At 30.7% G+C, this 17,308-nt stretch overlaps 1 protein-coding gene across 3 annotated transcripts in view; it reads right to left on the bottom strand.

The window, feature by feature from the left end:
• Window positions 1-17,308, bottom strand: part of LOC144841099 (uncharacterized) — a 34,879-nt gene that overhangs the window by 11,333 nt on the left and 6,238 nt on the right. For 2 of the 3 annotated variants that reach the window (XM_078697284.1, XM_078697283.1), the window contains exon 2: window positions 367-417. In XM_078697284.1, the coding sequence (XP_078553410.1) occupies window positions 367-417 (51 nt within the window). Of the gene's footprint in view, window positions 1-366; window positions 418-11,107; window positions 11,345-17,308 lie in introns of those variants that run through there. The other variant, XM_078697285.1, reaches the window with a different exon arrangement.

The raw sequence follows: 17,308 nt of genomic DNA on the forward strand, positions 1-17,308 counted from the left end.
GTTTGCTTGTCAAAGCAGGTGTATTTGGGTTTATTTCTTAATTCATTATTTAATTCCTGTCAATTATTCTGTCTGTATTATTTTTTACTGTAATTTTAAAGATAAATATTACTTTAACTGTATTTTATATCTTATCTTTAAAGATGCATTTTCCCCCAAAAATATGAATTGCTTTAAATTACATTTTGCTTTCAAGTAAATAATTTGTTTTTCGATCCAATTTTTGGTCATAGTGGATAACTGTATGTGACATTAAAATGGCCTAATAAAAAAAAATTTGAAATAAAAAAAATGTTTTTTAGGGGGACAATATATCTTTAATGACAATAATATCAATATTAACTGGTGAGAAAAAAAATACTGTACCTTGTGTTGATGGCCCATCTTTAAGGAGCAATTTCACTTCTTCTCGTTGCTCTGAAAAATAAAATTATAAATAAATTTAAAACAATGTTTTTAAGATTCAAAAGACCAAAATAAACAGAAGTGGAAATTCGGTAAACCTAAAAAATAAACAGATTAAACATTAATGTTATATATTGTTCGCTTAATTAATTTTATCCGCAAGTTGTCGTCTTTTCACTCTTTAAAATTGTTATATTTCCTGAAGTCCAACTTCCTTTGCATCGTAAGCCCTTAATTAGGATCATTTAATTGATTCAAAGAGCTCCCGCATGTCAATTCCAACATCAGTAAACAACTCCTTTGGCTTAACGGAAGCCTGTCTGTCAAAGCTGGCAACTGGCCTAGCTATTCTGTCAAACTTTGACGCACAGGCAGAGGGTAGAATTACATACCGTAGGAAGGCATGATTTAAGTAAATGCTTGCCAACAACGGAATAGAAGTTGCCACAAGACATAGGACATTGTGTAATACAGTAGCAGTGTATAACATATATACAGTTTAATAGGTTAAAACAACGTAGTTAGTAGAACACAATAGTTAGTGTGACTACAATAAGTTTATGACTAAGTAGTATAATTTTTACATAGAATTTGGACATTAAAAAACTTGATTTGGCTCATTTTATTGTATCGTGTTTCTAAATTTCTCGTTATAATTAGTTCTTTATTTAGTTACTGGCAAAATTGTGTTTTAAACACAAAAATCGTTTCCACTGCTTGACTATGTATTTGGTATTTTACCTATATGGCCTCCATCAATATCAATATTTTCTTTTTTCAACTAATCACAACAATTACAAGAAATATCCATTAACGATTGTGATTTGGGAGAACACTGAAAGAGAACACTGAAAGAGAACACTGAAAGAGAACACTGAAGGAGAAAACTGAAGGAGAACACTGAAAGAGAACACTGAAAGAGAACACTGAAGGAGAACACTGAAGGAGAACACTGAAAGAAAACACTAAAAGAGAACACTGAAGGAGAACACTGAAGGAGAACACTGAAGGAGAACACTGAAAGAGAACACTGAAAGAGAACACTGAAAGAGAACACTGATGTTCACAAACTTTTTTGCTTTGTATTACATGGAAATGGGAAACATTTTACCTACTAGAACAAAACTACATTCCAGTCATTTGAAATTTGTAAAAGCTTGCTGCCAGAATCAATATAAGTTGTAGAAAGAAGAATTAAATGAATAAAACTTGTTTAATTTTTAAATTAAGATTTTAATTCAAAGAATTTGCAGCAGGAAAACCTGATTCATACATTTAGAGCAAAGAAATGGATTAACACTTCGAAATGAGTCAATAAAATAGGTCATTAGTGGAAATAGTGAACAGAAATATTTTATACAAAACATTCTTACTTTTTTAAAATTTATTTTTGTATTTCATATGCATTCAACAGCGAAAAACTGTATAGATGATGGATAAACTACTTTCTAATTTATCGTGCTTATAAACTAAGTCTCATTTGCGACTTAGGGAGTGGCGTTGAAAGGGTTGTGAGTTACAACCTTGCACTAGGTCAGGATTGAACCCTGGACCTTGGGATTGGACGGAAAGCATGTTAACCACCAACCTACAGCTTCACTACTACTTTTTTAATGTTATTGTTAAGCAACAAAATATAATACTGTATACATACTTAAAATTAAGATAGCTAGGATATAATAATTAATAGGTACTAAGTTTTCCTACTTTTCTAATTAATTTTTATTTCAGAAAGCTTGTTTCATAAGTTAAAGTTCTGCAAAATATTATTTGCCATTTAGAAATTGAATGGGTAGAAAAAACATTTTTAAACTTAAACTAACCAAACTAACTTTTAACTTGAAAGAATTATAAATGTTACCAATATTATCAGAAAAACTATTCCTTCATACTATTCTAAACTTAAACTCACCAAACTAACTTTTAACTTGAAAGAATTAGGAAATATAATGTTACCAATATTATCAGAAAAACAAATTATTTAAAAGACAAAATGTCCTGACAATTATAAATTATAAATATAATATAATATATAATACTATACCTACAGTAGTAATGCAAACGAACTGTTAACACAAGGCTAGAAACACATTTCCTAAAATCCTAGCAACTGTCGATCTACTTTCATAAAAGGCTTCCGTAGTGAAAAGTGGAAATGAGCCCCACGCTAACACAGATTATAAACAGCGTTCAAGAAAACCCCACGGAACTACTAAGCGAGTCATGAACACGCACTGCGAACAGCACACAGACAACGGTAGACATGCCCATCCGGAGAGTATCGGCAAATCTTTGCCTATTTCTCGTGAGATAACGGAATTAAATTAGTTATTTTATAAATTCCTGACCAGAAATTGAATTTCCCGTTATGCATGACCTTACTACTGTTTACGCGTAAATATCAAGTACTAGTAAACAAACAAATCAATGATAGACATTTTAATATTACAGTAAGTATCAAAGCGTAATCAGATGGCTGGGTTTACCCAGAGGGAATAAAGAATGATCAACAATATTTAAATTGTTCCTACAGTCTGCTAATCTGACAGTTCATTTTTATATTAATTTTTAAAAACAAATTAAATTGCATGAAATTACTTTAAACATATTTTATTAATTTTGTTTAGTAATACAAAATAACAATCAAAACAGAATTGGAAAAGCAGATTAACATTTCTCTCACCACTTTTATTCAAAGTTCAAACATTTATAATTATTCATTTTGATATCTCACAAAATACACCAACAAACAGTGGTGTACCACTTTACCTAAATAAACCGAATTTAGGTCTTCTCTTCCAAATAAAAGAGAGAACAATACAAAAAAAAGAGTTTGGCAATGTAACTGGTAGAACAAAATATAGTAACTGTACTAGTAACTTTACTTACGTAAAACTTGGACTAACAATGGAACAATCCAGATATAAAGAGTCTACACCCTATTTGATGCGTGCAATGTATGCAAATAAAAAAGACGCCACTTACGTCTAGATATTAGTGTCTCCGTGTTTTCTATTTATTTCATCTAGCAGTACAATGTTGAATAAATATCTTTGAATTTAGTAATATTACGTGTAGTGTACACTACTATTTTTTATCAAAAATATGCATACTGTAGTGACATTATATTATTTCAAATCATCATACAACAAATAATAGTAGACCAAAATAATGTGTTTGTTTTGAATAATATGCCCTTACCTTGTAGACATCCAAGAAATTCAAATTAGAATTTCAGAGAAAAAAAAATACATGGCAATTTAGAAGCAATGTGGAAAGCACTGATAAGACTAGTGATGATGAAGTTAGTTGAGCGCAAACGGACACCTTCTGTGATATCAAATTTAACGTTTACGTGAGAAATCAAAATATATTCCTAAAACCTAGACTTTCTTGAAAAAATGATTGTGAAAGTTCAATTAAATTAGGTCACAGAAATATTTAAATAAAATAAACTTTTTTAATAAAAGGATTCCACATTTATGTTTATTTTCTATTTTTTGTTATTATTTGTTTCTGTTTTAAGAAGATGAAGTTTAACTAACTAACGTCTTGTTTTCACTGACATTCATTAGCAAACAAATTTATTTTTTTATTTATTTATTTTTTTTATAATTATTCAAAATAAAATATATAAATACATATATATATAATTTTAATTTATAAAGAAGTCCACATTTATGTATTTCTATTTTAGCTATTATTTGTTTCTATTTTAAGCTGCCATCTTTTTTCACTGACTTAAGTACTTTCATTAACAAACAAATTTTAAAGCAGTATCTTAAAAATGTTTTTTTTTTATTTACTTTTAAAAACAACAGATTATTTGATTATTAATATCAAGTAAGGGTTTGGGTTGGTTATACTAAAAATAGATTTTTTAAGAGAAATCCTGCAATAAACTAAACAAGCTACAAGGACATGTTGTAAACATGAAAGGAAATATATTATAATTAATTAAGCTCTGTCTACATCATCAAACTTTATGTGACAACAAAATGTGATGTGCCTATTTATGGACATGATGATGTCATATCACTACCATATTTAAACATATCACTCCCATATTTGGGTACATCACACTTTTTTTGTCAAACTAGTTTGATTGTGTAGACAGCGAGCTTTAGTATGTCTAAAAATAGGATTTAACTTATGTTTAATTAAAATGTAATAAAAAACTTGAACTTGAACTTGATTAAAATGTAATAAAAACATCACTATAATTGTGGACCTTTCTCAGAATCAATGCACATGATTATTACAGAATTTAAACATTTCCACAATATTGCAGGGACGCAAGATGTACTTTCAAATGTCCAGGATACTGAATTGCAAAAGACCTTGATTAATAATTTTTAAAAATCCAAAATTGGCTACAATATTTGAAGAAATTGTTTGAAGGAAGGGGGGGCAATGAAATTCTTAAGAATATTGAAGCACAAATGAGATACTAATTTACATACTGTGTTTTCAATAAGATAGAGTGAAGCATCATGGGTACTGTGTACGTTTAACAGTGACAATCCAAAATTAACTACAATATTTGAACAAATTGTTTGAAGGAAGGGGGGGCAATGAAATTCTTAAGAATATTGAAGCACAAATGAGATACTAATTTACATACTGTGTTTTCAATAAGATAGAGTGAAGCATCATGGGTACTGCGTACGTTTAACAGTGACAATCCAAAATTAACTACAATATTTGAACAAATTGTTTGAAGGAAGGGGGGCGATGAAATTTTTAAGAATATTGAAGCACAAATGAGATAATAATTTACATATTGTGTTCTCAATAAGATAGAGTGAAGCATCATGGGTCCTGCGTCAGTTCATCAGTGACAATTCAAAATTGGCTACAATATTTAAACAAAATGTTTGAAGGAAGGGGGAAATTTTTATGAATGCTGAAGCGCAAATGAGATACTAATTTGCATATTGTGTTCTCAATAAGATAGAGTGAAGCATCATGGGTCCTGCGTCAGTTCATCAGTGATTATCTGCAGGAAGTTCCTCAGACTCTTGTGATACAAGGCTAACAGTTAGTTTCATTTCAAGCAATAAAACATGAGAAAAAGCCAATATTATTCACATTTATTACTTAATAAAATTTCATTAATTAATTAAACTGAACTCAGCAATATTTATAGTTATAGTGTAATTATATTTTACGTTTTTTATGGGAAATTTATTACATTTCTTAATACTGTATCTTCATTGCATTCTGAGACAGCATTTATTCTGTAACAAAAATAGCTAAATATATATATTAATATTTCTGCTTATGTTTACATAATAATACCAAAGGATGCAATTTATATTATATAGTATGCACCAATCAATAATTACTTATAATTGCATATTTCATATAATCCTACAATTTTAGGATTATATGTTATATGCACAATATCAATACTGAGCTATGGCTATACAACGCAACAACAAATAAACAATTACATTAACATATCTGATAATAATTTTACATTGCGTACAATGCTATTAATCGGCATTGATGTAAATCAGCCTTGGTCATTAACGTAACATGACGATGATAACAGATCTGTTGAACCATATTAAAACTTGGTTCCGATCCAAGATGTAATTTGAAATTTTAATTACGGTAGATCCTTGCGTTAATTTAGTACGAACTAAGCGCGTAATTAAAGGTGCATTAAGTAATGTTTACCGACCTGATCACACGGTAGATGTCGTTGCTGTGCGTTCGCACTTAAAATAAAACCTAATGTTTACTTTGCCAAATATATTGAGCTTGTGCTGGTACGAAGCATTTCCCTATTTAAGTTTCCTGGTTAAATACACAAATTTCCTGTCATCAATCAGACTTCCGAGCGGATCCCTGAATACAATCATACTCCAATAATATTTGAAAGAATCATAACCATCACAGGGACCATCTCATACAATTATATTTAATACTGAAAGTAAATCGATCGTATTTCAGTATTCTTATCATAATTTAATCATCAAGGATTGAAAGCGAAGTACTGAGAATTTAAAATGTGACCTATAATAAATATTTCTTGGTTTCAGAGTGGTTGCCAGATTGTTTGTAAATTCTGAAATGTCTGGTCGAGTGGCAAGATGATCCCTGAACTATGAAACAATTCCAGGAAGTTCTGGAGCGATGCTTTGGCTGCTGACACATGAATACATGATAGAATACCAGCTTGGAATGTCCATGTCTAGAAAAACCATGTGATTACATAAAAAGGTTATTTTTGCACAAAACTGAGATCCTTTTTGTGCAAATAAATCAAGACAAATGAATGTAAAATCAAAAATACCATCAAATGCATCTGCAAATAATAACCACTACAATTTACGATTAAAACTATTTATCTACAGTATACCATTATTTTAAGTCTTTTCAGAATCAGATAAGGTCTTAAAACTCGGCCGTTCCAAGGCAAAACAACGTAACTACAAAATGTTGCCTTTCGAGAAAAATTGAATTGAAGTTTGAGTGTTTGCATTTCAACAACAAATTATCGTAATGATGTGAAATTTTGCATGAGTATATATAAATAATAATTATTATTAAATACAAAATGTTAAATAATTTAATCAATTTGATCAAAAGTTATTACCACTTTTAACAGATACGTTGTTTTGCCTTGGAAATGACGTGTATAGAATGAAAGTCATTTCTAAGGCAAAACAACGTAACTGTGATATTCTGTGGCAAAAAAACGTAACTGTGGTCATTCCATGGCAAAACAACGTAACTGTGATGATTTTAAAAACAATGGATTGAAACTTTTTTGAACAACAGGGAGGGCTGCGATCACTAATGATGCCTACGAACTAGGTTGTCTTAACAAAGAGTGCATTTGAAGCTAGGCTTAGCCTTTTGGATCTACTATTTATGATATAGACTTACTTACTTACATTATTATGTTATAGCCTACCCCCTAGCCTGCTACTAGAAGGCCTATGTACAACAATGCAAAGACGGCCGTCCTACTAGGCTAGGCCTAGCCTAGTTCCAATGACAGTACTGGGGTACTAGGCGTAGGCTAGATTAGATAGGTCTGTCAAAAATAATAGCCTAGCCTAGTTTCAAGCTTGCCTGAACTTTTTCGTAAATATAGTTAATTCTTAGAATAAATTTTAATACATTAAATTAGTTGTCTAGCCTAAATAAGCCTAGTATTGTTTAATATATCTTTTACTTTTAGTTAAGATCGTTGCTATGCATATCGTCATGCATCAGCGGTTTCTGTCTCAAAATTACGTAACTTAGCTGATTGTGAGAATTTAAAGTGAAAATCGTATGCATTTCCGTGGCAGAACAACGTATCTGGTAGATACGTTGTTTTGCCTTGGAAAATACCAGAATTATTTGTTTTTTGCTTAAAGATACGTGGTACTATCTCTAAAAATAATGATCTCTGAAACCTGAAATTTTTACAGGTTGTTCATAAATTTGTAATAATTCCCCAAATGTAAAAATCTCAAAATTGACAAAAATGCGAGTTACGTGGTTTTGCCTTGGAACGGCCGAACTGGAGATGTCCAGTGTATACATCTGGCTTGTGTGCACATCATAAAACCCATTGCATCTTTGAGAAGAGACCAGTAGTGGTCTACCTCAGCCCCCTGCCTTTTAATCATGGTAGGCACTGCTGCCGTGGGTCTGTAGAGGGCATAAATCCAAATTTCCTCAATTGAGGACAAATGATGTAAAACAAACAAATTTACTAAAATGCTAATTTAATAAAGCATAGTATTTTAGAAACAAAATAACTTTTAATAATACTGTATTCCATTTGTGAACAGTCCCTTTAAAGCAAAATTAAAGAATTACTTTAATAAATGATTAAAGATACAAAAACAAAATAAATTGTGATTAACTGCCTGAGTTTGTTGAATGAATTAGAATAAGCCATGGCAATTACAGTATTTTATTATGTGTGAATTTCACCATAGACTATGGTCAACCTTTGACCCCATTAGTAATGGTCAGGAGTTAGTGAATGGATGGGTTATCATGTCATTGAATCCAGCAGACTATTATCCAATCAACCAATCAGCATTCCTTATCTGCAGCAAAATCACAACCCATCAAAGGGTATTCCACCATGTACAGTATTGTACAGTATTTAAAATGTGTCTACGTCCTTGCTGTACTACAGTACAACTAAAAATCCCGTACCCACGTTCCAGCTTCGTGGCTACTTTGTGGCCACGTGTGGCTACGAGGTATTGTATATATAAAAATTCAGGCGACAAGAATCCATTTTTAAGAGGGAGGAAAGTGGTGGGAGCATGGAGCTATAAATTCTAATTCATAGCTCTATGGTGGGAGGAAACGCAAATGAACAAAATTAATGAATTATTATTTTTATTTATTTATTCATGGTCATAATTAAAAATCTTTTTTTTATATATTTCTCAGTCACATTATTTTATAAATTATGTGCAATGCAGTTGAAATGTTACTAAAAAAAGAAAAATAATGTTACCTTTAAAAAAAGATATATTTACTCATGGTCATAATTTAAAATGCAGAAAAATTGAAATCCACATCAAACGGTGATTTAAAACAAATTCCTTAAAAACTATCAACATAAGCTCTGTCTACACTTATCAAACTTTATGTGATGTGCCCATATATGAACATGATAATGATATCACTACCATATTTAAGCATTTCACTACCATATTTGGGTACATTTTTTTTGTAAACCTAGTTTGATAGTTTAGACAGAACTTTAAATATGTTGATAGTTGACAGTTTCACAAAAAATCATGAAATAAAACCTGCTATGTATTGAATTTCAAAAGTATGAAAAGCTGTCATTTTATTAGCATCAAAGGTGTTTGTCACGGTAAACAGTTTTCAATGGCAAAATTGTTATTTATAACTTTGCTATAATTAACATAAGAATATTGTATGTACTGTACGCATTTATTCTTTAGTGGAAAAATGCAACCATAATAGCCTGACACCCACAATGCATTGTTATTTATAGGAAATACTATCAATTGTGTCTGACTGTGTAAAAGGTAAACCTTGTATTGTACTCAAACTTTATAACATGGTACACTGAATAATGTTAAAAGGTAATATATTGACAGAATTATGATTTACTTGCATGATCCAACAAATATAGTTAAATACTATGATTTTGGGTGTTTCAAAGAAAGACAAAAACTATGACTGTGACACACATTGTTCCATTCCAAGAACCGCATCACAAACACTACATACACAATTACAGTACATTTATACTGTACAAATAATTTCATAATGTACATCATAGACATCATAGTAATTGCTACAATTGAACACATTAGTTCTGAGGTTGAAAAATATAGTATGGAAAATACAGTATTATTCCCAGGTCATCAAAACACTGTGGTTTCAAAATACTGTATACTCTACATACACAATACAGTACATTTATACTGTAAAAATAATTTCTTTTTCTATGTACAGCATAGACATCATAGTAATTGCTACAATTGAACACATTAGCTCTGAGGTTGAGCAAACGGATTCCCAGGTACTGTATATGGAAAACACTATATTATTCCCAGGTCAGGAAAATGACCAATTTCTGTATTTTCCCAGTTTTCAAAACAATAGTGGCTATGTCTGGAATATCCCCAGGTAGTGATGACAACACTACACAGGTCTGAACTCCATGCCAAATACTTCTATAAAGAGTGAATTCTGCATTGTTCCTATTTAAAAAAAGACTATTTTGTCTGGATTATTCCCAGGTAAGGAAAACACGGATTTAATTCCCAGGTTCACAGACAATAGGATAATCTGCAATAGACCTTGATTAAAAAGATGAGTGACAAGAATAATGATGATAGTATCTTGGCTGTACACTAGAAGAAGGTTAAGGGTGCTTTTAGGAAACCACCACTAGACAATGTACAGCAGACAATAATGACTAAACTGGTAGATAATGTATACAATTTAAAAGCAGATGGGAAGGCGTGGGGTGCTGGGTGGATGATGGCTGCCAAGGTTAGTTTCACAAATGTTGACAACTAGCGTTCATGACCCCAACAATACATACATTACATTCATGGAAGTACTAAATGAAGAGAGCCTACACCAGCTGCAAAAGGAAATTGTTCTAGCTGTAGTAGTTATCCTAATGATACGGTACCAGTGCCACGGTACTAGTGCCACGGTACCAGTGCCACGGTACCAGTGCCACGGTACCAGTGCCACGGTACCAGTGCCACAGTACCAGTGCCACGGTACTAGTAGTATGGTAGTACTGTAGTTTTTCTACTGGTACAGTATTATTAGTCATTCTAGTGGTATGGTACTAATAGTAGTACTAGTAGTTATCATAGTGGTACGGTAGTAGGTATCCTAGTGGTATGGTAGGTAGTAGGTAGCAGTAGTTATCCTAGCGGTACAGTAGCAGTAGTAATAGTATCCTATCGGTACGGTACGGCACTAATTATCCAAGCAACAGTAGGACTGTGGTTATCCTATTATTCTGGCGGTAGGTAGTAGTAGTTATCCTATGGATGTATGGTAGTACAGTAGTTACCCTGGCCTAGCAGTCAGGAATTATCTACGGTATTTTGTTGTACATGAGACTTGGAGTGGTATTGCAGGCTAGGCTTCAACAATACAGCAATTGTAATGTTACTTACAAGTTACAGTTTATACAGTATTTAAAACCAACCACAACTACAACACTTACCTCTGTGTTTTAATAGTACTGTAAACTACACAAGGAAACCACATATTCATCAGAATGTAGGAGGTTCTACCTCTACCTTGATACTGATTGTACTATCCCAAGTGAATTGTGATTTATGACAAACAATGTGATTGGTGTATACAACTGTTTATAGTTTCCACTAAACCACAATCTGCAATATGAAGTCAGCCCATAGGAGGACTCTACCATTCTTTGCATGGGTAACCTAATTATGTAATGTTGTGGTTGTGTGGCTTGGTGTAATATTTATTCTTCCTTGGTATTCACAAGCAAGATAAGAAAATAAACAATCATGTGGAGTATTATAGGAAGTAATGTTCAAGGAGGACAGAAAAAAGAAAGCAAAAGTCCATTTGTATTTGAATGAAAAGTTTTTTTTTGAATATTTTAGGGAATACCTGAATGAAACAAACAAAAATTGCTGATAAAATAAAAGAACAAAATGCTATAAAAAAAAATTGCTGATACAAATCTAGACAATCTATCTAGAAAAACAAATTGCAAACAGAGATTTTTCTTTTTTAAATGGTCACATATGATGAGGAGATCAAAACTTGAGAATCACAACATCACACCTCTGTTACTCATCCCGATATCAACAACAACAACAAATCAACATTGATGTGAAACTACAGGGTCACCATCCCAACATTACTTTGCAAAGCGATCGAATGAAATTTAAACTAATGAATGACACTATAACTAATTGTATGAATCTCAATTTCGAGATCAAATATTGTATTATATAGTCTATACTATTTACCACAAAACCAAACATACTTCAAGATTCTTCAAAACTATACTTTTTCTAAGTTCATAAAGTTAAAGTACTTAGAAAAAAATCAACATTGATGTAATCTAACTGTTCCATGCAAACATGTTCTAATGTTACTGTGAACTTTATAAATGTTATCAATAAAACATTTCCTAATGATATCTTCCTACTAGGAAAACTCGCAACAGGAAAACCCATAACAGGAGCTTTAATCGTCCTATCATCGTCATACGACCATTCTTTAATCTCCATAAGGAATGATCCACCACAAGAGTCAAGCATATCCTGAGCACATATCCTTCCTGAGTCCTGATGTTCTAAATGCCTCTCCATGGAACCAGCAATCCTTGACTCGTTTGACCTTCCTAGATTTGGTTGACCTTCCTCTTACCTTTTATGTATTTAGCATCTTGCTTGTTAAGTCCCCTTTTGAACAACTATTTTTCTAGATCTCAACTAGCTAGCACCATGACTAATCAACTATAAATGACAGACTTTAAAATATAAATACTGTACGGAAATTTCATAAATTTTTACATCTGGTAAAAATATATATTGTACCAGGCTACTGGAGTAGTAACTTTACTTTTTTTTTACATTGTTAAACTTACAGACACACTACTGTATCTTTATTATTAGTATCGTTATATACTGTGCTACTTTTTTTAACTTTCTGCAGAGCCATAGTATTTTTTTATCTAAACTAAATATTTAACTGATAGTATTCATATATTTTTTTCTTTTGGGTCATCCAAAAGAAAAAATTATATGAATACACAGAGATCCAGATGAACCTTTATACAGTACTAATATTTAACTGAGTGATACTTATCACACAAACTTATACTGTATTTACTAATTCAAGATTTAAACAACTTTATTATCCTCCAAAAGAAAAAAGAAAATTCCTTTTCTACTGTATGTAAACTGCTTTCAACCACTACACCTTTCAATAAAAATATAATATATGTCATAGTAAAATACTTCAGCTTTGTCAACAGTTTTTGTCTCATCCTAATCACTTAAATCAATTACCACTTGTGGTGACAAAATTGTACTTTAGTTTGAATAGAATATAACTACTTTACAATATTATTTATTTTAGTTTGAATATTTGGAATAACTGTATTTGATTTTGAATATTCAATTTGTATCAATAATGATTTCAAAACCACAAACCAAAATAAACATTATTTAGTAAGTTTATTGTAAACAAATCTCATTGAAATTGCTTTTTAAGAAAGAAATCTGTTATTTTATTATTAAATTGAACGAAAAATATAACACAAACGCTTATATACACTACTACAGTACAGAAAAATAGGCAAATCTAAAAAAACACTAACTTGAAAACTTGGAACTTGATAGCAACATACAGTAGTAGGTACAGAACAGTAATACAATCAGGGAGTTGTACAATAGTGTAGTATAAATGTACCTATTCAGTCGTGTGATGGTCTTCTAACAATAGTATACAGAATTGTATTGTATAGCTCAACAGAATACAAAATATGACATGCATGTCATCAATAAAGAAGTGCAATATGGCATGTGATGACACAGGTACAGTAATACAGCTCCAGTGTTCACCTCCAATAAATTGGGCAATTCCATTCATAAAACAGGTACAGTGTACTAGAATAACTTTTTAAACAGTTTCACATGCTAATAAATTAGGTAATTCCATTCATAATGGAGGTAAAGTAGAGTTTCACCCTTCAATGAATTCTGCAATCCCATTCATAAATCCAAACTTTTCTTGACAACAGATTAGTTATTACTAAATAAAATCTGCAGATTAGATTTATTAAAGACTGGCTTTAAATTAATTCAATAAAGATAATACTACTATAGTGAACTTACAATCATATACATCGGTGCTTAAGTCTTATGTAATGTTAATACCATTGTGCAAATTTATTTTTTTTTGTCAAAAACTTAAAATATTCCAGATTAGACCAACTACAGATAACATCAATTGAAAAATTTACAACACCAAAAATGATGCCAATTACTTTTACTATAATATTAGTGACCAAAAAATAAACTAATTAATATAACAGTACTGTACCTCCAAAGCCTGCTTTTTTATTAGGTGATCATTTAGAATTCTAAATGATCACCTATTGTTATTGTATGAAATCTTTATTTTTTTTCTTTTTATTGTTTCTGTACACTATTTTGTGTAACAATTATCTCAAAAAGTTTAATGTCAATGATTACAAAAATTTCAGAATATCTTTCAAATAATATAACTTAATCCTAATAAGCTTTCCAGCGTGATCACTTATCCGTGACGACATTTATACGCCATTTTGCGAAATCACATTATCAATCATATCTCCATAATTCATTATCACATATTAATGAAATTCACTACACGTAAACTTCAGATCAAGGGTAAAAATATTAGCAAATAAAAACGCACGCGCACGTAGGTTCATGCGCGTGATATCGCGCGTTAAAAATTTAAAACGCTCAAAATTAAGTTTTGATCAATTTAGAGCATGAATTAGGCCATTTGCGTGTTTCAAAAAATTACTGCGCAAAAATGCGTTTTTGCGCGCGCGATACTTAAAAAGCGTAAAAAATATGAATTTTTTTTACAAATCTCATTCTACTCACCATCCTTAGTACATTCACCAAATTTGAGTCAGTTCTGACTTAAAATAACGCTATACGAGCACGTTAAAAATGACAAAATGCGCACATTAATTTTACAAAAGTTCTGAAAATGGTGAAAAATAGGTCTTTTTTAAAATGAAAATAATTCTTCAGAATGCAAGATGACCCCCGATTTTTTTAACTTATTCTGGAAGCCATTGAGTTGTAGATATGAATTCATGTACACATTTTACGTACAAAATGTTTTGACGTCATCAAATGGCCACTTGAATTTAAAAATTAGGATTTGTTATCTTTTTGTGTAGATTATCACATTCAACAGAGCGCATCTTGGTTATGTGTGCTCGAATTTCGCACAACTTTCAGTATGTGCTTGCTTAATTAATTAGCTTTATCATGAGTTGACACTATCTTCATTTTAATGACGTCATCACGCGTAAAAACTTGAATAACGTAGGCCGTGTAATTTCACCTTCGCAGTAAATTTGAATATCTTACAGCTCTTCAGAATTGAAGGTTACCTTCATGATTATAATTTATTATGAAAGCTGATGAAATGTAGATATTAATTCATATAAAAGTTAAGCCTATCGGATGTTGTGACGTTAACATATGGCCAGTTGAAGTGAAAAAGTAGTTTTTTCATATTTTTCGTCAAAGTTATACACAATTCAAAGAGCGCGCACAGCGCTTCTACGTGCCAAATTTTTTTCCAAATCTTATATTTTTTTGCTCAATTAATTATCTTTCGAAATTGTCATCTTAAAGTTTAGTTTGATAACGTCATCATGCCAAAAAATTAGAACATGTGTGTCCCGTAATTTCACCTATGCTACACTGTATATAGATATACAGTATATACTGTACATATTGTATATGGCATATAGGCACAACTCAGCACTATAAGCATATAATAGGATGGCATACATCAACATTTTCCGATCGTATGTTAACGTACGTGCATGTTTAAAAAAAATTAATTTCAGTAAAATGATAAAAATGATCACCTATAATTCGTCAAAGTGACGAATTAAATTCTAGTTTTTTAGTTGTTTTTATAATTATTGTTATCTATCTTAATACTGTAGTTCCATTTTAAGATTAACATGAAATTATATTCATATACAGGTAGTGTTTTTATAGATGTATTATCAATTAATTAGGGAAGAATGTTATGTTCATATAAAAAATCTTTATCATAAAAGCTATGATGTTTTCCACGAAACTGCAGTATGTAATTATGCATACTCTACAGTATTTATGTACAGAGTTAAAAATGCACTAAAGTATATAGAAATTCTGACCACATATAACCATGACAATGTTGTGCCTCCCAGTTCATTCTTGCTAGTCAGAATTAATCAGTTATCAGGATGGCTTTTGTAAACACTTACAACAAGAGAGAGTGCATTAATATCTCATAAATATTACAACTTAACTGAAAGTAAAGATTATATTAATTCTTAGTAAAGCAATAATACAGATCTCACTCCAAATTGGATCATAAAGAACAATAAATTATAATTAATTAAATAACAAAAAAAGCTCAAAGAAAACCAGAAACTCTCCGAATCTACAGTTTTATTTAAAGCCTTAAACCAGATTGCAGAAAAAGAAGGGCTTTCTGGGTCAACCCAAGCTAAGGCAAACAGTTGAGCTTATTAATATTAATAATTTTATAAAATGAGACTTTAAATACTGTAGGCCATTTTGCAGTTTTAATAAAGTTATTCACTTCCGTAAAAAAAAAAAAATTATTTCGCTTATTAAAAAGACAAAAGAAACGTTTAATTTTATTCAAAAACCTTTTCTGACAGACAATTTATGTATTTTTTGCTTTAAATTACATTTTTTCAGGTAAATCATTTTTTATTTCGATCCAATGTTTGGTCAAAGTGAATAACTATTATATGAAATTTAAATGACATATTAAAAAAAAATTTATTTTTTATTTTTTAGGGGGACAATATATCTTTAACATTTTTAAAAACCATTTTTTAAATTATTAAAATTTATCAAAGGTTTGTTTTCCATATTCTTATTTAATTTCATGGTGAATTGAATTGAACCGAAGCCAAACAACAAGTCAGGCCAGATAATTGGCATTACAAATGCTCTGGGAGTCCAAGAGGGAATTCCCCAAAATTCACTGCAATATTCCGTAGGTTGAAATTCTATATAAGTACTGTAGGTTTTAAGACACACTATACTATGTATCTTATAAAATTAATCATTGGTAGCAGTTACTAAAGACACTGACAACAAAATTAAAGATATATTGTCCCCCTAAACAATTTTTTTTTCACATTTTTTGTTGGATATGCCATTTTAATGCCACGTAATAGTTATTCACTTTGACCAAAAACTGCATGGGAAAAAAATTATTTACCTGGAAAAAATATATAATTTAAAGCAAAAAATACTTAAATTGTCTGTAGTGTCAGACAATGGTTTTTGGTTAAAATTAACCATTTCTTTTTACTTCAAATCATTATTTTATTGTTTTTTCTATGGAAGTGAATAACTTCATTAATACTGCAAAATGGGCTATTAAAATCTGATTTTATAAATCTTTTTCATGATATTTGTGGAGATTATGCTAATTGTGATCATGTTTTTGTTAATTTCATTTGTGTACAGCTATAACAAAACAAGTGTTTGGTGAAATCATAAACTGGTACTAGACTACTACACTCTATTTGGGCTACATGTCACCACTTTTTTATCCTAACAACACTCATTGGTATTTAATCCCTCTTTATATAGGTTTATTATACACA

The sequence above is a fragment of the Antedon bifida genome, chromosome 4 (assembly GCF_963402885.1).
Source record: "Antedon bifida chromosome 4, ecAntBifi1.1, whole genome shotgun sequence".
NCBI classification, from domain to species: Eukaryota; Metazoa; Echinodermata; class Crinoidea; order Comatulida; family Antedonidae; genus Antedon; species Antedon bifida.